The 26,109-nt window shown below is 45.8% G+C and overlaps 1 protein-coding gene across 1 annotated transcript in view; it reads right to left on the reverse strand.

The window, feature by feature from the left end:
* Positions 1-26,109, reverse strand: part of Adcy1 (adenylate cyclase 1) — a 114,475-nt gene that overhangs the window by 67,438 nt on the left and 20,928 nt on the right. The window contains exons 3-4 of the mRNA XM_055624172.1: positions 11,649-11,767; positions 2,855-2,966 (exon numbers count right to left, since the gene is read on the reverse strand). Of these exons, the coding sequence (XP_055480147.1) occupies positions 2,855-2,966; positions 11,649-11,767 (231 nt within the window). The remainder of the gene's footprint in view (positions 1-2,854; positions 2,967-11,648; positions 11,768-26,109) is intronic.

Below are 26,109 nucleotides of genomic sequence, written 5' to 3' on the forward strand. Positions count from 1 at the left end.
CGAGCATGCTGCTCCTCATCAGTGCTGTTCTGCTCCCAGCCTGCTCAGCATCTCTACAGGAGGCTACTGCCGCAGTGGATGACAGGCTCAGACAGCTGAGTTCCTTTTCTGACCCGCCTCATTTGTGGGCACACCCAGAGGTTCACAAATCCCAGGCCAGTGGGGCCAGAGGCCATTAAAGCAGGCACTTGGTGTGGTGTTGTCTCCCTTGATAAATTCATCGGGCCTCGGCTGTGTGCCAGGCTCCTTAGTCATAATTTGGACCTCAGAGCTTACTTAGAAATGAGTGTGGCTTGCCCAGTGACAGCCCCTTAGGGGAAAACAGCCACACAAAGTAATGGGATGAAGTGATGGGCCAGTGATGGGCCTCCACTCTATAGATAGTTGGAGAAAGGTCAGAGGCCAAATAAGCAAGCCCTCACAGAGATGGTCTTTGGAACTTTGAAGGAAGGGTCCCAGTGCTCTCCTGGAAGACAGGCTTTGAAACCACATGGCCCTGAAGAATTAGCTGTATCATGTAAGCACTTCCTCTGTCCTAGGAATGAACATGACATGGTACCCTGCCCCACCTGTCACAGGGTGTAACTGGGCCACGACTCTCTACTCTTGTCAAGGGCAACCAAATCCAAAACTTTCTGTGTCCATGCTCCTACGGTTCTACCATGATTTTAAGGACAGAAGTCACAAGACGGGCATGGCCCATCTCCTGCCAGCTGTGGGGTGCTGGTGTGTCCCCATCCCCCCACACACCAGAGTCCTCAGTGTACCCACAACCATCACTGCAGCGGCATCAGCACGAGGTGATGCCACCCATCCTGCCTCCCACCAGCCTCTGAGACCTCAGCTGGGCTCTCACCTGTATCCTGGTGGCTGGGTGCTCCAAGTCCAAACGGACCCCACTGAAAGCACTGTGTCTAGAAATTTCCTGGAAAACATTCTCTCCCACTCAATCACATGTCCCTGGGAATAAACTAGCACTTTGCAATGAAAGTTTGTGTTATGGGAGGTGATTCTCCTTAAGTCACTGGGGAGCCAGGCCAGCTGTAGGGAGTGAATATACCATTTCTCAGAGACTTCAGGAGCTCTTCCCACTGGTCAGATCTAGGGTCATCTGAAGGTAATCTATAGCCTGAATGATATCGCTGGTTTCTGTCTAGCATTGTGGGTTCTGCTACTCAAAATAGTGTCGCCAGGAACAGAGCTGTGGCAGGCCAGCCTGTGAGTGCTATATAAAGGGTTCCATGGGTACCCCAAAAAGTGCACTGATGTAAACAGTCAGGGAACACCACAGCCAGGCAGCCAGTGGAATCATCCAACATGAAGCTGCAACCAAAAGCTGCCCAGAAAATGGGACTGGAGCCATGTATGCTGACGAAGAAGGAAGAGTGGGAAGCAGAGAGCCCCAGGGTTCACGCTGTCCTAGGAGACATGACACAGAGGTGTTTCACAGTACACACTCAAACTGTGCTCCTAAGGAAAACCTTAAAGTACAAATTTTCCGGAGGAAACACAGGTAGGAGATAAATACAATCCTAGATTATATAGAGATTTTTCTAGGTACAACACCAATGTGGTAATCCTTAAGTGATTTGTGAAAAGTAAATCGTCCACCCTTTGCAAGACACTGGCCCAGGCTAAGCAGGAAATACTGTCAAATCATAGAGGGCTGTGTAGCAGCCATTGAAGGCTGTTCTGCCCTTACTGTCCTTAAGTTCTATAGCCACCAGTGAGGGCAAGGGACACAAGGCACGTGCCTTGCGGGACAGCTTCAAGAGTTCTGGGGAAGTCCCCAAGGGGAAGAGCAGACATCTGGAGCTGCCGGAAAGAGGCTCCTTTTGGGAACGATGCTGGCCTCAGAACTTCCTGCATGAACAGCATAGTGGGGGTGGGAGGATGAAGCACCCCCCCACATACTTTTAGGCAGCACAAGCTCAGGGCAAAAGAAAGCAATAATAATAATAATAAAATTAAAAATTAAAAAAAAGGACTCCTTCCCTGCTGCCTCCATTGATTGTGGCAGCCCCTACCCCTCAGTTCCTCAGTACCCATGCCTCACCCAGGCAGAGGCTGGGCAAAGAATGCAACTCCATCCCACATACTCCTTCACCATCTTGAAGGGTATCAGGGGTAGGGTGTAAGACCCCAGGAAGCTTGTGCGGACTGTATCACCCCAATAAATCACATGCCCTGATCCTCCCACCTCTACTTTCTGCTCCCTTCCTCCCTCCTTCAGTGGTTCCCACTCTTCCTGGTGTATGGCTTGTGTCCTGTGGAAGCTACCTCCTGCCTACACAGGCTGGAAACCAGAATGGATCTACATGATGGATGAGCTACATGATAAAGTTCCAGACAGATGTGCAAAGGTCTCTTAAGACTGTAAACCAGGCTCTCACATAGCAACATGGAGCCTAAGGGAAGAGTGCCACCCTTCAGCAAGGTTTACAAGTGCCAAATGTTAAGAACTCCAACAGGAGGGCCGATGTGCATTCCCAACATTCCTAGCATCAACAGGGGCTGGGGAAGGGGTAAGCAGGAATTTTCCAGCTCTAAAGGGTGGCAAGGCCAGAACAAGGTTGGGCCCAGCAGGGCTGCTCCATGTAAAGAGAGGGCTGTGGTTGTCCTAGGTACACAGTGGCAGGCAACCAGGGCTAGGTGCAGCCTGTAGGACATGGTTCTATCTGGGCGCCTCTTGGAAGGAGGCAGTGGAGCCCATGACTTTCAGGCCCAGGGCTCGGGCCTAAGACTGAATCCCTGACCAGTGAGGCTCCTTTGCTGCAGACACAGAGGCCGCTTGGCAGAGCACCACTCCAGAAGCCGACTGACTTAAGAGAACAAAAACAAGCACTGTGCTTACCGTGGCTAACTCGTCGAACTTGCCGAAGAGCTCATTGAGCAGTTTCACCAGCTCCTGGGCCGTGCACTGGGACGCCAGACCTGTGAAACCCACGATGTCTGCAAACAGGATGCTGCAAGAGGAAGGGGACCCAGGTCACCTCTTCTTGGCCACTTAGGAGATTGTAACCTAAGAGTTGCATGGCCTTTCCCTCTGTACCCCCATTTATTCCTGAGAGCAAGCTGGGTGACTTCCGCTTTCTCTTACAGGCAAGAAGATGTAGGCTTAGAACAGCTGCAGGACACACCTCTTGGTCACAGAGGGATTAGCTAGCTGCTGAGCCTTTTGAGCTTGCCATCCCCCATGCTGACCCCTCGTCTACATAGGGAGGTCCTGCTAGCTGCCCAATAGACCTGCTCCCTTCCCAGAGTCCTCACATGACTGCATTTACAGGGGCCAGGAGTAAGAAGGAGAGTGGGCAGCTTTTAAGTAAGGAATGGTCCCTTCCCACCAACCATCTTCTGCTACCAGGATGTATGTGACCATCAGAATACCAGAGACAGATCCCTAAATCACTGCGTAGAGAAAGTGGCCATGACGTCCTCCAAGGACCTGGTGTCTATTTATTGCAGAACTGGGGTCAGCCTGGAATAGTGCCTACTCAATATTCTACAGATGCTAAGACTCTAACGAGGTATTTCCTATTGTTTTCTCTTTCAAAACTAACACATGTTCTGCAAATATCTGAGAGGCAAAAGTCATACAGTGTTTGTCTTTAAACATTGTTTAGCTCTAAGGCCTATCTTAAAATACGCCGCCCAAACATTCAGAGCTTTCCTGCAATCCCTGGACTTCCAGAAGCTAGGCATCACCCATGCAAAACCCTTCTATGGGAGCCACAAATGTCAAATAAAAAGAAATGGGCGAGCCGGGAGTGGTGGTATACACCTGCGATTCCAGTGCTCAGGGAGGCAGAGGCAGTCAGATCTCTGAGAATTTGAGGCCAGCCTGGTCTACAAAGGGAGTCCAGGCTACACAGAGAAACACTGTCTTGAAAAACCAAAACCAAAGAAAAAAAGAAAGAAAGGAAGGGAGAAAGGAAGGACAGATGGAGGGAGAGAAGGAGGGAGGGAGGAAGGGAGAGAGGGTGAGAGGGAGGGAAGGAAGGAGGGAGGGAGGGAAAAAGGAAGGAAAAAAGGAAGGAAGGAGCATTCTTAGGGAAAACAGAGGGTGTCACTAAAGATAAGCCAGGCTAGGCAGCACCGGAAGGAAGCAGCGGGTAGCGCTGGGCTCTAGGAGAACTGTCCCACTCCATTAACTACAACAAGGGGACTCTCAGCAATTCCTGGCGCCCCTTTCTCATCTGTGACATGGAAAGGAGAGCTCACATGTTTATAGCCATGTACAGTAATTTTTATTATTTTGTTTTTAAATTTTTTCATACAGTATATTTTAATCACATTCTTTTCCTCTCCAAGCTCCTCCCCCAACCCACCCACCTAATTTCATGATAATTCTCTCTTTAAAAAATAAAAATAAAACCACACACACTTACAGACACACACACAAACATGGAGTCCATTTTGTGTCAGCCAACTACTTCTGAGAACGAGGCTGGACACTCCACTCATTTCCCTTCTCCCAGCATCTGTTGGACTCTGTGTCCACTTTCCCTCCTCTGTGCTGGGACTTTGTCTGGCTTGAACTTGTGCAGATCTCCTTGTGCTGACACAGTGTCTGTGAACTCAAATGCGCCCCAGCCCTGCTGTGCCTGGAAACAGCAATTCTTTCTGGCTGTCCATTCTCAGTAATTTAAGTGCTATTCATTTCCTTGCAGGTCGCTCACTGAGGACTAGGTGCTTGGGATGTACCATAAAGAGGAGATTACAATGAACATCTCTGCCCTCGGGATTCTTTTTGGCCAGGGGAAGGTGACATCTGAAGTAAGCCAAGGCATTTCATTTAAATGTGGTAAAAATAAACAAGGAGATGGGCGAGGAACGTGTACTGCCCACTATGGTCGGACCAGCTTTGCCTGATAAGAAGAGAGCAGGGTGGTAAGGAGACCCTGGGGCAACAGGGTTCCAATGAAGGGGACAATTTTGCGGCTCCCATGGCCTGCAGGACACAGAACTCTTGTCTTTTTGATAAGGCATTTGAATATGCCTTCCTGCTTCCTCCTGGCTCTCACTGCCATAAACCAGGCATCGTCTCACTCATGATCACGTCTAGATAGAGTCCTTTCTCTCCTGCTCCTTTCAGATTCTGCCCGCATCTCCGGCTGTTGTCGCTTTGGCCAGGACTTGCTCGGTGTGGGTCTCTGAGTTTATCCACTTTGAACCACACAGAGCTTCTAGGATATGTGGATTAATATGGTGTGTTTGTTGTCGTTGTGGTGGTGGTTGTTTTAAGGACCACTTTTGGCCATGGTTTCTACAAATATCCTGTCTTCTCTTTCTTCCCTTGTCTAGGAGATGTCATCATGTGTGTATTGATAGACGTGGGAGTGCCCCACAGAGAGCTGAAATTCTCCATATTCCCCATCATTCTGCAGCCCGGAGACGCTCATGGCTCACTTATTCTTACGCTGCCTGCTCGAGTCAGCCACTGAAACTCTCCAGAAAATTCTGCATTTCACTTGTAGATCTTAAATTTAGAAGTTCTATTTGATTTGGTTATTTTTAAAAAGTCTACTCCGCTGGTATTCTGCTTGGTGAGAAAACATTGCCATGGTTTCCTTTAATTACACAGACACAGCTTGTTCTCTGCACATTTCAAATCGCTGACTTCAGTTTGTCTAAGAATCCCCGTCTAGCTTCCTTAGGACAGTTTCTGCTGACTGCTTGTTTTCCCCATGGACGAGCCATACATACTTTCTGCAGCATACCCAGCAGCATACGGTCCTGCTGAGAATACAAGGCAACAACTCTGGAAATCAGTGTCTCGCCCATCCCCGCCTGAGGGCCCTGGTGAGGACGGTCTGGTTTTGATGCTATTCAGTGATTTATCAACTAATGCTGCATAGGCTTGGTTTTTTGAAAATCCCACAGTTGCGCCTACCTTTTCAAAGCACCCATGTCCCCTCAGTGCCAAGCTCTTCCTTTCATCCCTTCCATTCACCCTGCAGCCTGCCTTGGCTGTCACCGCCGAAGGAAGCAGCTGCAATGCTGACGGATAGAGGCGCTGAGCGGCAGCAGCTCACAGGCGGCTGAGTCTGAGGTGCTGGAGAGGCCTTTCCAGGGAATCCCCAGGCCATCAAAGCCTGCTGATTCGGAGCAGTGCCCTGAAGAGGCACCTCCTCAGCCTCCAGGAGCTGTGGAGCTAAGGAGGAATAGCATGGGGCAGGCACAGAGCAGAAGCCACAAAACCCCAGTCAGGATACCTAGTTGTTTCTCATCAGGAAGCACTCCTGGCTGATTGCAGGACTTTGGTGAATCACCAAGCTGGATCTAATCCACTTATTTCTGCTGTTGCCGCTATGAAATCATTGCCAAAAAAATGTCTTAGAACTTAGCCTGCGGTTCTTTCTAGGATTTTGTACATTTCGGGTTAGAATCCATTTGAATTGATTTTGTGTGTGGTATCAGGTCCAATTTCATTGGCCCATGTATGGATGTTCAGTTTTTCTAGCACTTATCTATTGGAGATAACTTGTCCTTTATTCTAATTTTGTCACTCCAAGGACAGGCTGGGGTACATGCATGCAGGATCACTTCTGGGCTCCTTATTCTACTGTAAGTTTCTGCTTTCGTGCTATGCTGTTTCAATCATGACAGCTTTGCAACATGATTTAAAGTCAGGAACTATGGTGCCGTTAGGTCGGAAAATACAGTGTGATTTACTGCTCTCAAGTTCATGATGATTCTTCTGTGACCTCACATGACCTGTGTTGGAGAAAGAGCAATGGGCATGCAAGAAGAATGCAGTGTTGAGTGGGATGGTGCAATCTGTTTGGTCTACTAGCAGCACGTCTATGGTGCTATCAGAGTCCCCTTCTCGCTCTTTGCTCTCCTTGTCTGGATGCTCTGCCCAACATTGAAAATGGATTACTGCTGATTTGGTGGATATTTCCCCTTTCGGTTCTATGGATACTTGCTTGGCCATATGTCAGTGCTTTTGTGTTGGGCGTGCGTGTGTTTTTATGACTGTTATGGTAAACGGCCCTTCAACCATGATAAAACATCACCTCGTCCATCAGTTTGGGGCTGTCTTGGCTGACGAGGACATGGCCACCCTTACTCTCCCTGCTTCTCTTCCACACGGCTGTTCTCTCATCTCTCCTCCTCCGGCCAGAGGTGCCTCCTCAAATCTGAAGCAAGCTTCTTGTACACAAGGTACAGTTAGACTGGCTGCTTATCGTGGTTTGATTTGTGTCTGTCTGACTGATGTTCCTATCCAGCCACACTGTCTTTGTATCGATGGGGGATTTTACGTCATTTACATGTAAAGAATTGATGGAAAAGGCTCGCACTGCCTTTGTGTCATGTGCTTCCTCTTAGGCTTGGGGCTCTTTCGTTTGTATTCTGTGTTCTGCTGTCATTTGTTGGTTTTCCTGATTGAAACACTTTGGTTATTTCTCTCTTTTCTTTTGGTTAGTTTTTATGTTAATTAGTTACTTATCATATTGCTGTTCAGTCATATAGAAAAAGATGTACATTTTAACACCTCTTTCATAATTTACTCACTACAATGTACACATACTCATGTCATATATTAAATTATTTTCCTATAACGATTATTTTCAAACCCTTGACTTTTAACTTTTTTACATTTACTTATTTGGTGTGTGCAGCTTTTCTGTGGACCTGTGTGTATGTGTGTGTGTGCCTCTGTGTGTGTCTGTCTCTGTGTGTACACGTATGTAGGTGCAGATATGTGCCACTGTGCATGTGTGGTTTTCAGAGGACAGCATGCGATGGTTGGTTCTCTCCTTCTTCCACGTGGGTTCTAGGGACCAAACTCGGGTAATGAAGCTTACCATCAAGCACTTCTACCTGTGAGCATCACTAGCCGGGCTTTTTTATTAGAAGACTACTTGCCTTTATATTCACACATATTACATGTCTATATTAAAACATGTTCATCTTTATCAATGAGTTCCACAGTTTCTTAGGCCGCTGTGCTGCTGCACAGGGGTCTTTCATTTCTCTCTGGGAATCCTCCTTTAGGATGTTTTCATAAACAGATCTGGTGGCCACAAACTCCCACAACTTTCAACCATCTGCCAGGCTTTTCAGTCTTGCCTTTATTTCCGAAGAAGAATTTTGCCAGCATTCTTGGTTAGGGAGTTTTTGTTACCTGTTTTCAACATTTGGAATATGTCACTCACTCCCTTTGCCCTCCATGGTTTCTGCCTAAGGATCTGAAAAAGTAACGGGAATCCCGTGGTTCACAGGAAAACACTTTCCTGCTGTGGCTTTCAAAATTCCCATCTTGTCTCTAACGTTATAGGATTTCATCACATAATTTTCTTTAGCTCCATCTTATTTGGTGTCATATATATTTCCTGGTTTTGGATGCCCATGTCTGTCACCACATGTCTATCTGAAAAGCTTTTTAAAAATGTTATGGTCCTTTTTCCCACAATTCTCCTTCTACAACTACTCTAATCTATGTTTTGGCCCAATGCTGACTTCTCATACCCCCTTAAGCTTTCTTCTTCCCATTCTTTTTCTCGTTTTTGACTCTCTGACTGGGACCTTCCAGAGACCTGTCTTCAGTTCTTTTTTTTTTTTTTTCTGTCTGTTTGATTCTCTATTCTCCTCTAGAAAATTTTATATTTGGTTGCTACAGTCTTAAGCCTTCTGATTTGTTGCTCCTTTATGTTTTTATTTCCTTGTTGAAATTCTTATTTTTTTCCATGTGCATAATTCTTTTCTACCTCCATGAGAGTTGTTTTTACTTTCTTGTGCAGGAATCCATTTAAGTGCATTTTCTTAGATCCGTGTCTGCAGGTCTATCTTCCTCCTTTGTCTGGAGTTCCTGTGCCTGGCTCTTTGAGGCCCAGCCAGCCCTTAGAGACCAGCCTCACCTAAGATAGCAGCCCCACCCCTTATTTCAGCTGAGATGCCTGGGCCCTTTATCAACTCTCTGTCTCTCCGGTACAGCTGTGGGTTCCATGTGCTCACTGAGCAAGAGACACACGTGTCAGAGCTGTGGCATCTTCTACTGCGTGCCCCACCTCTGTTTTCCCAACAAACCAGACTGAGTCGGACTTCTCAGAAATTCAGGACGGAAAGGCAAATTCTGGTTGTGTGGGAAGTCCCAGAGAAGTTGGAGAACTGGTCGCACTTATCATTGCCCTCCCTCCCAGGATGGATAGTTTCATGTCAACATGGCACAAGCTAAAGTCATCAGAGAGGAGGGAACCTCAATCGCAAATGCCTCCATAAGATAGAGCCGTAGGTAAGCCTGTAAGATATTTTCTTAATTAGTGATTGATGTGGGAGGACCCAGCCCATTGTGGCTGGTGCTTTCCCCTGGGCTGGTGGTCCTGGGTTTTTATAAGAAAGCAGGCTGGGCAAGCCATAAGGAGCAAGCCAGTGAGCACCACCCCTTCATGGCCTCTGCAATAGCTCTTTGCCCTGACTTCCTTCAATGATTTGTCTACAACGTGGAAGTGTGAACCGAATAAACTGTTTCCTCCCCAACTTGCTTTCGGTTGTGGTGTTTTATCATGGCAATAGAAACCTGACAGAGACAAAGGGGGAGGCTACAAAACAAGTCTATGCATTTGTTTATCTGTTCGCTTTGCAGAGCAAGCAGGAGGCCAACGATGCCCACTCACTCAAGCTACCAGAAGGCCCTTAACTGTGACACCCTCCTATAGCGTGCCCTCCAAGTTCTCTGAGGCATTCTTGTGGCGGGCGCTCCTCAGCAAGCAGCTGGGGCACTGCATTATGTCCCTCCCAACGAGGAGCAGCAGGTACAATGCAAACGTCAGCCGATCCTGTGCCCAGCCCTCACCCACTGCCCAGGGCCTCCTGTGCATTTGTTTCACATGGCCGAATCTCAATTTCCTGCTTTCTACAAGGCAGGCAGCAAGGCCAGCTGCTCACAGGAGTGAGGAGATAGCAAACAACCAAGAACCCAGCAAGCAGCTTCTGAGCTCTAATTCTGGAGCCATCTAGCACAAAGGCCGGCTCTGTGGCTACTTTCCAAACAGCTGGGCCCTAATCCCACACCACTTCAGCATCCTCCTCTGTGGAAGGAGAACTGGTCCCTGTCAAACCACCTGACAGCAGGGAGCAAAAGAATTCACAGATGTGCACAGAACAGTATCTGTGAGCTGATGAACCACACCGGCTCTGCTCACAGGGATGGTTACCTTAATGATTCACAAGCCTTAACTAATTTGGGATGAGCCAACCTGTGCTAACCTAAGAGGTTTTTTTTCCACATGCTTTTGTGTCTTCAGGGTACAGAGGCTGGAAGTCTTTTTTTTTTTTTTTTTTACAGTTTATTTACTTTATATCACTGCTGAAGCCCCCTCCCTCATCTACTCCTACCCTCACTCCCTTTTCTCCTCCCATGCCCCTCCCCCAGTCCACTGATGGGGAGGTACTCCTCCCCTTCTATCTGACCCTAGACTATCAGGTCTCATCAGGACAGGTTATATTGTTTTTCTCTGTGACCTGGTAAGGCTGCCAGCCCTACCATTCAGAGGGAGGTGATCAAAGAGCCAGGTACTGAGTTCATGTCCGCTATTCCCCTTACTAGGGAACCCACTTGGATACTGAACTGCCATGGGCTACATCTGTGCAAGCATTCTAGGTTATCCGCATGCATGGTATTTGGTTGGAGTATCAGTCTTAGAAAAGACCCCTAGGCCCAGGTTTTTTGGTTCTGTTTTTCTCCTTGTGGAGCTCCTGTCCCCTCCAGGTCTTTCTATCTCTCCCTTCTTTCATAAGATTCCCTGCACTCTGCCCAAACTTTGGCTATGAGTCTCAGCATCTGCTTCGATGCCCTGCTGGAGAGAGTCTTTCAGAGGCCCTCTGTGACAGGCTTCTCTCCTGTTCCCTGTTTTCTCCTTTTTCTGATGTTCATCCCATTTGAGGCTGCAAGTCGTGACTTTCCAACACCCAAAAAAAAACCAGCAAAGAACAACTGAGCAGAAAGTGCAGTGTGTCCACCCAAGCATCTCCTGAGTGACACTTATGCAGTAGTAATCCGCAACTATCCCAAGAGCATTAAACTATAATAAGAAAGCAGTTTTTAAAAAGACTATACAATACATTGGGACAAATAGTTTCAACAGACTCTAGGCAGGCAAGCAAACTTCAAAATATCCATAAGTTGGTTCCTATGGAAGGCTCAGGTCCCTTGCCTATAAAACAGGAACAGTAGCTCCAACCTCGTAGGGCTGATGGGATAGAGAGTGAAGAGTGAGAGCCCGTCTCAAGCAACTCTCTGCCCTTCTTCAGAAAGAGAGAAGCCCCACTCCAAGCACCACTCCAAGAACCCAGTCTTTGGAAGGAAGTTCTGCCTCCCTGCCAACAAAGGAAGTGCAAGCACTGATGGAAAAAAATGTGAAAGAGAAGTGGCATGTGCCACCTAAGAAGCCACAGCCTCCTCCATATTGGGACCGGCTTCCTTGTGCAGCCGCCTGCCTGAACTCCTTGACCCATATCTCCTCTCTCCCCCTGAACTACAGAGGTCTTCAAGTTTCCCTCCTTTCCTCCCCCACATGTCCCTCCCCACACCTTTCATCCACTTCCTAGCTCCTCGACCCACCCCCACCTCATCACCTCTGCCCTGCAGCCCCCCCACACACACCACTCCACTCACTGTTGAGCTGGGCTTGTGCCATCCCTACCTCACATTGTCGTGCCTCTGGATGTAAATCTTGTGAAAAATCCTCTCAGGGGGCTTCAGGAAGTCTTCCTTCATCTCCATGGCGACATTCCGGGGCAAGAGGCTCATGAGCAACCGCTCCTGAATAGGAGAGACATCCTTTGTCAGACAGCAAGGATCTCCTCATTCCTGCTGGCCTAGGAGAGGAGCTGTCTGGGGGGGCTATGGACCCCGTTCAGGCAAGCCAGCACGTGCCCACACCAGCAGACACTGCCTAGTCTCCAGGGCCCCACGGACTGATACGAAAACATGGAATACTACTGAACAAGTGAATGACTCCAGAAACCTAGCACAGCAGAGTGGGCCTGACCTCCTGCACTCAAAGACATGCTTGCAGTCCTTGCAAGCTAATCTTTCTAGCCTACTATGCACTCTGCTTCAGCCTAGCAAACTCTACTGTCTCCAGCTGAGGCCCCTACTAAGTTCCTTTCCCCTCCTTCTCCTGTTCCAACTGGATCCAGAAATAGTCTTCAAGATTGGCTTATAGTAAGTCTGTCCTCCTGGGGCACAAAAAAACTCCTTGTGATTCAAAGAAAAAGCCTCAGAGACAAGCTGACCCATTCTCTTGGTCATTGTCTTGTTGTGTCTCACTGAACTGTGTAGGACAAGATTTAATTTTCTCTCCCCAAGAGAATAAGCACATGCTTTTGTTTTTCTTTTTGTTCTTTTTGTTTTTCTTTTTGTTGTTGTCTGAAGCACCCCATCCCTTCCCCCTCCCAGGCCTTTGTTTCCTGTCTGGATAGACAGTGTGAGCTCTCTTCTTCCAGATGTGACTTTCTCTGGTATCAGCCTTGACTTGTTCTGACCTGTCAGGCCTGTGTTGCTGTGTGCCAGAATGAAAGTTTAAGGGGCCCCATTTTCCCTCAGGCTTCTCATGACCAATCCCATGTTGCCTTGCAAAGGAAGGCAAAAGTGGTCTTTCCACTGCAACAATGGGAAAGAACACATCCTACTGACAGGGAGGGAGGATGAGGTTGAAGGAGGAAGCTCAATCCCTCCGCAGATACGCTACAGGCTCTGCCCCTGACTTGTCCAGTGTCCTGGCCATCGTCCCTCTGGAGAGCCTCAACGGCCATGTCCATGGGATGCATTCCTTCTCTGCCATTCTCCGAGTCTCTCCTGAATGGTGGCTCACTGTGTCTGAGAGAGGCCACTCCTCTGCCTGAAGGCAGCTACAACCCTGGTGAGTTTCCCAAAGACCTGAGCCTCTGTCCACAGAGCCCATCAGGGCAGCAACTAAGAGGGCAGCCACAGACCCTGAGAGCCTAGTGACTCCAGGAAGTCATGTGAGGGCCGTGTCCTTCTGTTCCTCACCATGGACAGCAGTGAATGTGCACGGCTCGTCCTGGGAATGGAGAGCACACTGGATACACTGGGAAAGCTGTTGACATAAGCAAGCATAGAAGGAAGAAAACCAGGCACAGCAGTGGAGGGTGGTTAGAGCAGAATTTGCACATCAGAGAGAAGCCCCCAGGGTCCTGCCCCAGAACTGTATGGATAAGTGAGGTCCAGTGCTGTACCGAGAACCTACCCACACCAGCCCCGCACCATCTCCCAGGCATCTCCTTGCTGGATGAACCCAGACATACAGGAAAGGAGGCTGTAGAAGACAGGTTTACAGGTTGGGTCACACAGAAAGAGGGACACTGTCCAGGCCACACTCTCAGAGACAGAAAGGCATCATGCATAGGAAATGAAAGGCAGAGGGCATTATGAGGAGACACCAGGTCCTTGCCTATACCACAGGCCTCTAGGGATGCAGCTGAAGATGAGGCCACCAGCTATGCTGGGCTGAAAGGACCCCCACGGGTGAGGGGGCAGTATCCCACTGATATGTCAGAAATCAACAATGCGTCAACCTGGGAGCATCCAGAGAATGTTACAGATACGAAATTCAACAGCACGGGCAAAAGTGGGAACACAAGACATAGCTGCACACTCAGAAGGCCAAAGGGAAATGCTACCAGAAAGGAAAAGGCAGATTCTGTGCTCTTCAGGACAACCCCAGAGGCATGGAGGAAATGGAGGTCTCCTTGAGCTGATGAGGCAGAGGCAGGCTCTGGAGGCAGCCCCTAGGCAGCCTGGGTTATCCACACAGGTTATCCACACACCACACTTGAGTCCCCCAAGTCCTGAATCCAAATCCTAGTGCAGCCTTTTCAGTGTCATCACAGAAATATGTGGTAGAAAACACGACTGAAGCTGGCACCCTGGGCCATTGCTTGTCCTTGCACGGCTTATCATTCAGTGTGTGGCCACTGCTTCCCCCAGGCACGCCCACATCACCCCAGCACTCGGCCTGCTGCCTCTCATGTGTCACTCATCTGCAGCTCCTACGTGTGAAGGTGGCCCCAAGTGAAATCAAGCCACCTCCTTTCACAGTTAATATTCTTCCACATCCCTCCTGAGATCCCCACAATACTCTCATCATAAGCCTTTAGAGAGGCCTTAGGCCATTGTATCACTGCTTTCAGTTGCCATCAGAACAAGGAAACAGAGTTGAGCAGTCAGACAGGGAGAGATCACCCTCCAGGGAACCGGGGTGTACTGGGGCCACAGGTTCCAACCCAGAGGGAAGACAAAAAAGCTGCTGGACCTGGCACACAGCCTCTAGCACTAGAACAGGACTCCACTGGGAAGGATTGGCCATGTCACAGTCACTGAAAGAAGTAGCTATGTCAGCCCGTGCTCGGTTGGCTGTCCCATTACCTTTGCTCTACTGCTAGCATCATTTACATCGGGGTTCTTGGTTACCAGGGTTTTCCAGACTCCAGAGCAGCTAAATGTGGGTAAGAAGATATGATTCTGACTCAGAATAAATCTCCAAGGATTAAGTAACCCATTTACATTATAAAGACAATTGATATTTAAAGTTAATTTCCAGTCTCAAACCCAACCCTGAAGCCCCAACACAACCAACATCAGGGCAGGTAATGACAGCAAAGAAAATCTAACAAATGAAATAAGGGCAAAGGCACAAATCAAACAGACAAAAGCTATTGCCAAGGTAAATCATACAAAGTGTCACAGAATCCCATAAAAAATACATTAAAACCTTAATACATGCACCTTGATTGTGACCTACAATACATGTTACTCTCAATAAGTTACTTATTTGTGTGTGTGTGTGTGTGTGTGTGTGCATTTCACATACACACATGTGTGCCCTAGTGCATGTGTGCATTGTGTGTGGAGACTAGAGGCCAATGACATGTTTTCTGTGATCATTCTCCACTTCTCTTTTGAGACAGTCCCTCACTGAACCCAGCATTCACCAGTGACCAGACTAGCTGGTCAAAGAGCTCTAGAGATCTGCCTGTCTACTCCCCAGTCTCAGTTGCCAGGGTTACAGAGGCACTGGACCACACCCACCTGTCGTAGGGTGCCAGGGATCCAAACTAAGATCTTCATGCTTCTGAAGTAGGCACTTTATCAGCTACATCATCTCTCCTTCCCAAAATCAGATTCTCATATGATTATAAGTGCTTTGTTTCTGAGGAAATGAGGAAGGATTCCTTCCTGTTCCTCCTAGGAAACACCAGTAAAAGTCATGGATATTTCACACTTATCATCATGAGATTGAAAGCTGGAAGGAAGAAGGTAGAGACTGTAGACCAAGATGTTCAAAGGGAATGTGTCCTCCGGCTTTGATTTCCTGTGTGTCCTAAACACATAGCTAGGGAAGAAGAAATTTGGGATGGCATTGGGCACAAACCAAAAGAAAAGCCAACCACAGCTGCCCTCTCTAGACAAGGCCCAGTACATGGCAGTCATCAGGAGAAAACCTTGGGACAGTAAGTGTGCTACTCCAGGCCAAAGACTCTGAAAACTCTGTGCCCTGATCCACCCATTCTGGCAAAAGTTAAGCACCAAGACCAGACCTCTGCCTTAATATGGCATGATGTCAGAGAAAGCCTCTGAGGGACCTTTTTCCTCACCTGATACTATTAATACAACTCCTCTTCCCCTGCTGGTCTGACATCACAGGAAAGCAGCCCAACACAAGACTCAAGTAAACTAGAGCTTCACACAAAATAACGTAAATGTCTAGATTCCAGAGGGACATTATTTATAATACCAAAAACTAGGAAACATGCAGTCAATGTTCAATGAACAAAGACAACCAACACATGCTGACAGCAAGAGGACGGACACTAAAATCACTAACAAACACTTTAAAGCAGCCCTGCCAGGAGTGATTAGAGAGAGGCTGGAAGATGGCTCGGGAGGTAAAATGCTCATTGCACAAGCATGAAGATGAGAGTTCAGATCCCAGCACCCACATAAAAGACAGGCACGGTGACATACATCTGTTAACCCAGCAGTGTGAGAGGTGGGGTCGGGAGGGGCAGAAAACAGATGCATCCCAGAAGGGAGGGTCCTCTGGCTACCCAGAGCTCCACATTCAGTGAGAAAGCCTGTCTCAAAAAATAAGCCTGATTTTAGACAGAGAGGCCGAAAATAGACATTAGAGAAAAGAAAGCATTTTCAAAATAATGGTGCTGATCAAACAAAATAGACACACGTACGAGAGTGAAACGAGACCCTTATCTCTCACCCTGTATAATGTTCAGTTCCAAATGGATCAAGTACTGCAGCATACGACCTGATAACCTGAAGCTGGCAGAGGAAAGATCAGGGAGTACATTTCAACTTAGATGTACAAGAAAGGAATTTCTGAACAGGCCTGGACTGGTGCAGGCATTAAGACCAACAACCGACAAATGGAAGGTCATGAAACTAAAGGCTTCTAGAGCAAAGGACACCATCATTCAAGTGAAGAGGCAGCTATGGAATGGGAAAGGTTTTTACCAGCTCTGCATCTAACAGAAGGTTGATATTTAAAATACTCAAAGAAAAAAAATATATATATATATATACCAAGAAAAAAAAAAAACAATGAAAGCAAGGAATGAAATGGAGTTGTTAAAAGAAAAATAGAAATGGCTAAGAAATATTTTAAGTGTTAAACATCCTTAGCCATAAGAGAAATTAAAATTACTTTGGGATATCATCTTACCTAAGTTAAAATGGCTCAGATTAAAAACCAAATTATAACAAATTCTGACACGGATGGAGAAAAAGAAGAATACAAACTGGTGGGTCCCAGACTAATGTAGTCTCTACGGACATCAGTGTGGATGTTCCTCAAAATGCTAAAAAAAAAAATGATCTACCAAAATGATCCAGCTATACCACTCGTGGGCATATTCTCAAAGATGCTAATATCCTACTACAGAGATACAGGTTCATTGTGGCTGTATTCATAATAGCCAGGAAATGGAAACAGCCCAGACTTCCATCAACTAGTGAATGAATAATGAAAACATGGCACAGATACAGAAAGGAATGCTATTCAGCTGTAAAGAAAAAAAATTATAAAATTCCCAGGCAAATCGATGGAGCTGGAAATAATCTTTCTAAATGAGTTAACTGAGATCTAGAAAGACAAATGCTATGTGTTCTCACTCCTATATAGATGCTAGCTTTAAATCTTTAGAAGTGTGTATCTAAATTGGAATACTTGCAGAAGTACAAAAAAAGTAGTAGACTTCAAGGGAGAGGGGACAGAACATAGGTGGCAAAAGGGAAGAAGAAGAACAGTGAAGGAAGGATTAAACAATGGGGGAGGGGCAGGGTAGAAAATGGAGTAAGGGAAGGTATAACTAACACTAAAGCCTTTGAAAAAGCCATAGAGAAACCTAGTCCTGTGTAAGTTTCTGAAAATATGTACATATATAAAAATAGTTGAAAGGAATTTGCCCTATTAATACTGCCCTATTAAGGGAGAAAATAGTTCTCCCCGGCATCATAAACTATGAAATAAAAAAACTAGTACCAGCTACAGGATGCCTCTTTTCGAGTTTTTGGGTCATTTGGGTTCCATCCATGCCCCCAAAACATTATAGGCTAGCATTTCTGTTCTTGGTTAACCTCTAGAAATTCATGGCAACACCCTGTTTCTGAAAACTGCACACACTTGAGTTATAGGACATGAAGAAGTCAAGCTGGCCCTGCCCTGAAAATTCCATCTTCCATGCTACCCAGGGGAGAAAGGCATCAACAGTCTGATCCAACTTTGAACCCTGAAAGATACAGTAATGACTGGCATGGCAAGACATGCCCACTGGTACAATAGTGGCATAAATGTTATGGGAATAACCAACTATTTTCTGTTTTTATTAAAAGCCTGATTTACAAGACAAAACTCACGCCTGTTACCATTAAGTAGGCAAAGATCCTGTGACTAGCAAATCATAGGGCTTATGGGAGAACTTGCTGTTATTTTCTTAATGAACATAGAATTAAACTGCCCCCTAAAGATAAGCATCTTTATACTAGAGATTAGTGCATCTCCCAACCTTCATCAAAGAAGCTTATCTTTGAAGCACATGGTTATTATTGCAGAGATCCATAACTGGTCAGCGCGCGGAGACTAAGAGACTACGGAATTCTTCGCCTAAATAAGATATCTGCATTACGCCCTTTCCTTTCAAGACTCAGGGAATCGTCAAAAGGCAGAAAGATTGTATGGCCAGAGGGAGTATGACTACAGAGATATAGTGTTTTCTGGACAAGAGAAGGTGTTATACACAAGAACTCACAGGTGTTAAGACTACGTACACAGGAGCTACACAAGGCCAAAGCAACCAAAGTCCCAGCACTTATGAAGTCCCACCCTTTCCTGAGGAAGTATTGGCAAATGATGGCTCTGCGGGAGCAAGAATCAGTTTTCTTCAGACTGAAGACTACCCATGCTCTAGTAGACAGCCCCTACCTTATGCACATACCAGCTCCACTGAACTCTGCGTGTAAAACAATACAAAAATGATACAAAGAAAGCACACAGAATTAGGAGGAACAGTGGTGAGGGAGATAGGAAAGGAACTGGAGAGGAAGAAATGGGCTTGATTATTTTTTAAACATAAAAATTCTTAAATGACTTAAAGATGGAAATAGAGGAAAGACACATTACTTTCTGGCCTCCACATGCACACATACAGGTGTGTGCAACATACTTACACATATGCCATACGCATACCAAAAAAAAATGAAAACAGATTACAAGAATTCTTAACAGGATGTTTGCAATTTCCAACAGAAAAATGAATAATAGATCCTGCCAAGAGAACTAATCCAAGGATGCTTTGCTAGTTCAGTACTGAAATACCATTGCTATATTCCATAACAACAGACTAAGAAATAAAATAACAATAATTAGTACTGATAAAGAAAACAACAAAATGAAGCCCTTGTATAATGTTTATAAAACAGAAATAAAGACCTTCCTTGTCTTGATAAAGGCCAGCCCCAAAAAGCATACAGCTCATGCCATGCTTGAAACTTCAAATGCTTCCAGTGGAACAAGGCATAGACGGTGACTTTCATTACTTGAATTTGGTATCACACCTAGTGATTTAGCCAGTGTGGCAAGAAAAAAAAGACATAGAACAGAAGGAAAAAGTACCAAGTATATGGTAGTCTTTGTATAAAACACAAAGAATCTATAAAAACAGAACAACTACACCAGAACAAATAGCCAAGTTCAAAGAGCCACAGCAGACAAACCAACATCCAAGAAGTTCCTGCATTCCCACATAGTGGCGATGTGCATGTGTCCATACATTAGCTACTATGTCATTTACAAGTGCTCAAAAGCCAAGTGCCGAGGTATAAAGCTAATTTTAAAAGTACCAAGTTTGTATCCTGAAAATTGTGGCACTGAACAAAGAAAGAAGAGCTAAATAAATGGAAGCAATCTTCATTCAGTGATAGAAGACTCCATAGATAGAAGACTGGTAACATTTGCAAAAGGACCGAGAGGTGATAGGAGTTAGCCTACACACTCCCAAGACTTACTACAAAGAAACAATATTCAAGATAATGTTAAGGAAAGGATGAACACTGAGGATGACTTTTATACTTTATAATAAAGTATAAAATGCAGAAGCAGACCTACACAAATACACCCAGATTTATTTTTTTACAAAAATACCATACAGATGATGTTTTCAATAAACCACAAAGCAACTGGACAGCCATCCCATAACAAGAAAGAAACCTTAACCTCACCCTCACCCTGTTTAAATATCACCTTGAAATACATGTCACAGATTTATCCATTAACTCTAAAACTATAAATCTGTTAGAAACACTGAGACAAGCTTCAGGAATTAAAGCTAGGCTCAATGTTCTTAGACTTGACTTAGAGGAATAAAAAGAAACTTTGATCTAGTCGACAAGCTGAATGGGCCTATAAAACAAAACAAAATAAACAACAACAAAAACAAATGGTAAATTGAATCTCATCAAAATGTAAAATGCTTGCTCATTAGCAAAACAAAACAAAAATCTCTTATGACAATGAGATGAAAAGCCACAGGCTGAGAGAAAATACTTGCAAGTTGCATATCTGGAGAAGGACCAATAGCTAGCCAGTTCAGGTTCTTCAGAGTCCACCAAGTCAAAAGCCTCTTGGTTTTATGGTTCAACCACTTTGGAAAACAGTTTTGTTACAGCTCAATATTTTTGCAAATACCAAACGCCCCAGCACTATTTCTAGGCATTAAGTCCACAGTAAATTAATATTTATGCCCATATGAAAACATATACATGGTGTTCAAAAACAGCTTTATTCATAATCATTCTAAATTGGGAGCTACCAGGATGTCCTTCACAGACAAAATGGATAAACATCCTGTGATAATAGACATACTGTGGAATACCACCTAGCAGTTAGAAGGAATGAAATACTAACATATTCAGCAAACTGCATGAATTTCCAGAGAACTATGCTCAAAAGAAAAAAAATCCATATTACAAATTTATAGTTCACAGCACCAGCTTAAGAATGGAGGTGGGGATGACTGGGGTTGGGGAGGGCAATGAGAAGTGCCCTTGTGCCTTGTGGCTGGATTTTCTCATTGTAGTGCTATACCAGTTCGGTAAGACGGTGCCGTCTTGGGAAGCATTGGGAAGATCTCTGTCTTCTGTCTTGACCACACATGGACCCTCAAGTTGGTTTTAAAAGGCAAAAAACCAAACAAACAAAAAACACCAATAAAACAGGCCGGAGAGGTGGTAAAGAGCACTGGTTGCTCTTGCAGAAGAACCACGTTCTGTCCCTAGCACCCACATAGCAGTTCACAACCATCTGTAACTACAGTCCCAGAAGATCCGAAGTGCTCTTCTGACTTTGGCAGGCACCAGGCACACAGGTGGTGCCCATACCCACAGGTGGGCAAATGCTCATAATAATAAAATAGGATAAACCAGATTCTAGCATGGAGGAAACAGTGCCTTTACATGTTCCTGCTGGGAACAGGAAATGGCCATGTGCTCTGAAAAACAGTTTGGCAGTCCCTCAAAATGCTAATTACCCCATGGCCAGAAAGTTTGCTCTTAGAATTTCCCTACTGCTTTCCCAAGAGAAATAAAAAGGTGTGTCTGCACAAAGGTCCAAACGATTTACATAGCACTATTATTTACAATACAACCAAAGCACAGAAACGAACCAACTATTTGTCAAATGTGAGTGGATAAACAATAGAGCTGTAATCCAAGCCTTCAGGAAGCTGAGGCAGGAGGATCAGGAGTTCTAGGTCACTCTCAGCTACATAGTGAGTTCAAGGTCTGCCTAAGCTACATGAGACCCTATCTCAAAATTTTAATTAAATTAATAAAAATGTAGTCCTTCCTCCCATTCCCTCCCCACCAGAATGTCGTTCATTTATACACTGGAATAGAACTTGGCCAACGAAAAAGAATGAAGTACTAGTAAGACATAACCAACTGGATATATCTTGAAAACCCCATAACTGGGAGAAGTAGTCATTCAGAAAGGATCACCTGTTATATGGCTCCCTTTGGACAAATATCCAGGATAACTAAATCCATAAAAACAGAAAGCTGATTCATGGGCCTCTCCCTCCAGGGCGACAATAGGCATGACCGCTAATGGACAGAAAGTTGCTTTGAGACTTAAGAAAAAAAATCCAAAATTAAGTTGTATAATAATTCCATACTAACACTATTGAGGTTAATTTAATTCATATTTAATGTACATGTCAAATAAAGTTAATCTATAAGGTTAAGATTATACATAAACATATATTAAATAAAATTAACATTAGCACTAAGACATAACTCTACATAACAAAAATAACTGTGTAAATACTGAAGAAAGCATTTAATTGTCTTAAACTTCCAGTTAATCCTCATAGTTTGCCAAATAACAACTGTAGTGGTTTGAGATTTTGCTGGGAATAGGTCAGCCCATTTAAAACTCCACCCAAGGCCTGGGGTACTAGCTCAGTGGGAAGAATGCTTCCCTAGAAGCCACAAGGAGTCCTGGGTTCCGTTCCTAGAACCACATGAAACTGGGTGAGTAGTGCGGGTCTGTATTCCTGGCTCTAAGGAGGAAGAGGCTGGAGGATCACAAGTTCAAGGCTATCCTCAACCGCACAGCAAGTTTAAAGTTGGCTTGGTATACATGAGACCCTGTCTCAGTAAAAAATAAATCAATTAAATTAAACCAAAATCCCAAAATCCAGCCTACATTATTTAAAAGAATGCATTTTCTTGATAAATTTGCTCACACACCAAGAACTCAATTGTTCTATTCACCCTGTTAGGATAACAAATTGAGTGTGCTTTAAACAGCCACATGTCTGGAGGGTTCTGATTTAGCAGTAGCACCTGAGGAGCCCTTGGGGACCACCCACTATGGCTCAGAAGGGAAGCTGGGCTCAAGAGTGCCTTCCTGGGTGGGTTGTGGGAGCAGCAGTAATAAAGACCTAGGAGATGATAGTGACTTTCAGATGCCACTTGTCCTGTGTTCTCTAGCTATGACAGGTAGAAACTCCAGGGGAAGGCTGTAAGCTCAAAGCTCCCTTGAAGCTGGATGGAAGGTGATGCTGGAGTCAAGAGCCAGATGCAAAGGAATGAGAGGCATGGGCTGTCCAAGGATGCGCCTTCTGTCAACACAGGTAGGCAACTCAAGGCCTGACTTCCCTTCCCATGATCCCGTGTGCTGGGCAGTTGGCCTTCTACCCACTACACTTCAGGGAGTCCCTTGATCATGTCACAGGCCATGACATTGGCCACCCATATGCTCAAGGCCTCTCCACATCCCACACATGTCCTACAACTGGGATTGACTTTATTCCTCCTTGGTCTAGTCAGAGCTTTCTTGAGCTCTGCAATTGGTCATTTATAGCAGCTTCTTCATATCTGCAGCAGCCAACTAGTGCCCTCCATACTTCCTCGGACTGGTAAGCACCTTCAGCAGCTATGGTCCACATGGCCCCACTAGCTGATGCCAAGCACATCCCTTCTTTGAACATCAACTCCGAGTCAGACTCCCACATCTGCAAGTCAAGGTCTGTCTGCCACTGTCCTCACCCTGATCATCCCAGGTTCCCTGCTAAGGTCTTCAGCCTGCACATGGGATCTGAAGGCAGAGAGGACATAGGAGACAAAGGAGACCAGATGAAGAATCTCCCCATCACTGCGTCTGTTCACAGCCCATTTCCTAGCAAGGAGCAGAGAAGCTGCCTCTGCCAGTCACTATGTGGGGCAGTAAAATCGGTACTAAGTGAAACGAGGATGAAACTGGAAACATCTTAGACTCATCCTTTCTGAAGACATAGAGTGCTGAGAATGACTGGTTCCTCTAGTAGGGGTGGCCCGCCCTTAGAATGACCACCGACAGCATGCAACAACTGGCTAAGAGGAGGACTCATGACACCTGCACCACCAGAGAGCTGCTGCGTCCCAAGCCATAGCCAATGAGCTGCACACCGCCACTACAAGCCGGAGTGAGTGGAAAGCCTGCTTTGGGCTCTGCTCCTAAGGCTGCTGGGAAGCCCTGGTCAGAACCAGAAGGATGGGTAAGAACCAGCAGAAGAGGCCAATTTCCAGCCCAGGCTGTGTCTCCGCCAGCACCATGGAATCCTCCAGAGAGCTGCTGCCACGGAATCCCAAGCTTGCTTCTTCTCTTTGTGACTGATGTTCTGGAGGAGAAAGACAGACACACCCCACCATTGCTTCACACCTAGGCTCACACCTAGACACACCTAGATACCCACCTAGGCTCAGAGCCACCCTTTCCTCATTCTTGGGTCATGCATTTGACTTGTTCCTGTTGCAGTGTGGATGGAGCTGTGTCCCCAGCAAGAGTCATAGTTAAACTCCCAACCCCCAATAGGACTGTACTCGAACATAAGGCTTACAAAGCTGAGAGGTCCCACCTTCTATTTAGGATAGGGAAGCTGCACCTATGAAATCTCAACATTATGGAAGCCTAGATGAGACCTGAATAAAACACCACTTAACACCAACATGGGGAAACTCTCACATCACTCCACTCCTAGATGAAGAGCTACAGGCAATTAATGGCTGCTGAGAGAGGAGAATTAGTCGTCCCCAGGGATGAGCTCCCTCGCTGATTACCCAATACCAAGTGGCCAGCCCTGCAAACATACACATATGAGCAATGCCAAATGGACTCAGAAGGTTTTACTTACATACTTATACATATATATAACAATAATGGCTAAAGAAATGGAAACAATAAGGATGTTACATGAAAGCAGAAGGGAACCTGGAGATCGGAAAGGAAGCCTTGGGGTATTGCAGAGGGACGCTGATAATAGGGATTGAAGATGATCAAAATAGATACATGTGTGAGATGTCATAATGAAATCCATCATTTTGTATAATTAATAAATGCTAAGAAAAACTGAAAATATAAAGGCCTCTAATTTTTTAAGAAAAGAAAGTAAGTTAAAACAATGTCACTGGGGTGGGTCCTACTGTAGTCTGACTGGTGTCCTTTGAAGGGATTTGGGCATCTAAGAGTTGTACACAGAGTTGTATGCACAGATGGACAGCCACAGCAAGACACAGCCAGGAGGTAGCCATCCTCAAGCCTGGAAAGAACCCCCAGAGCCTCGATCTCGGGTATTTTCTGCCCTCCAAAACTAAAAGAATAGGAACAGAGTTCCTATCCAGGACAGTCTACCATTAGTTCAGTGGGTGCCTTCTTTTTGTGGCTGCTCCACTCCCCATCCTATTCCTATTCCTCCAGCACTTCCCTAAATCCTGACAAAATGGCAGACACTCCCAGAAGCTGTGTTGCCCAATCCTTACCCACCAGCAGCTCCTATAACTGCCATAAGTCACTTCATGTAACCGTTCTGAGCATAGCCAAGGCTGCCTGTCCGATCTCTGCAAGCCATGCAGCAGACACTAGGTTTGTGGCTGCAGACCTGACCACTCCCTCTAGATCACAGGCTACCCACACAAATTCTTACCAGCATGGCAGACAGCCCCAGTGGGATCCGGAGTCCCTTGCTCACCAGACACACACTAGGTTCTATAATACACTGTCACTGGCTCCCACACCTGGGTACAGTCATCAGGAAAACTAAGGGGACTAGACTGTCCAGAGACATCACATTGGACAAAACGACCAACTGTCATGCAGAGTTAAGAGAAACGAGGAACAAAATAGCTGAGTCCATAATCTAAGGTCCATATATAAACCTCTTACAGTCCCTGGGCTGTGTTGTGAAGCCTACTGCCCACAGAGAGGCTTTAATTAGTACTGAACCCTTCCTGTCAATGCTGAGCCCCACAAACAGGTAATAATGAACCCTGAACCCTGGGACTTCTGCTGCCCAAATTCTGGAGCACTTGAGGACAAATAGTGAAAAGAATGTTGCCCCAGGCGTCCCCCTGGAATAGGTATGGGGCATACCCAGACACCAATAAATCTCAGCACAAAGGAGATTAATTACTATCCAAGTGGGGCGATGGGGGTTGGGGAGGTTGTCTGTGCTAAGGTGAGTTGGTAAATCCTGATTGGACAACTTAGCCAAGTAATGAATTTTGATTGTGGGCCCTTGGTGTTTAGTCTCAGAAATGAGACAGTGGTCAAATAAGGGAATAGACTTTGGGGACTAGCTTTAGGAATGTAACAGTTTTGTTTTGTTTTGTTTTGAACAAAGGGGGAGAAAAGGGATAAAAAGGCTAAAACCGTCTGCAGTGTTTGCCACACTGGGGCCTGTGTTTGCCATGCTCTGGCTTTCTAGAGCCTTTCAAACAGCATGGGTGGACTTGATCAGAGAGTTACATAGTGCTAGGAGCTGAGAGAGCCTCATATAACATGCCTGCCGCAATGCACACAAGCAAGCAGGATCCAGGCCAGGGCAGGAATCCCACCAGATCCCTGCTGACTATGAAAGTCAGGGGCTGTATATAATAGATAGATGATAGACAGATAGTCAGCCAGCCAGACAGACAGACAGACACATACACACACACACACACACACACACACACACACACATATATACACACACACATACACACAGATAGATAGATAGATAGATAGATAGATAGATAGATAGATAGATAGA

The sequence above is a fragment of the Psammomys obesus genome, unplaced genomic scaffold (genome assembly GCF_907164565.1).
Source record: "Psammomys obesus unplaced genomic scaffold, mPsaObe1.curated_primary_1811, whole genome shotgun sequence".
NCBI lineage: Eukaryota > Metazoa > Chordata > Mammalia > Rodentia > Muridae > Psammomys > Psammomys obesus.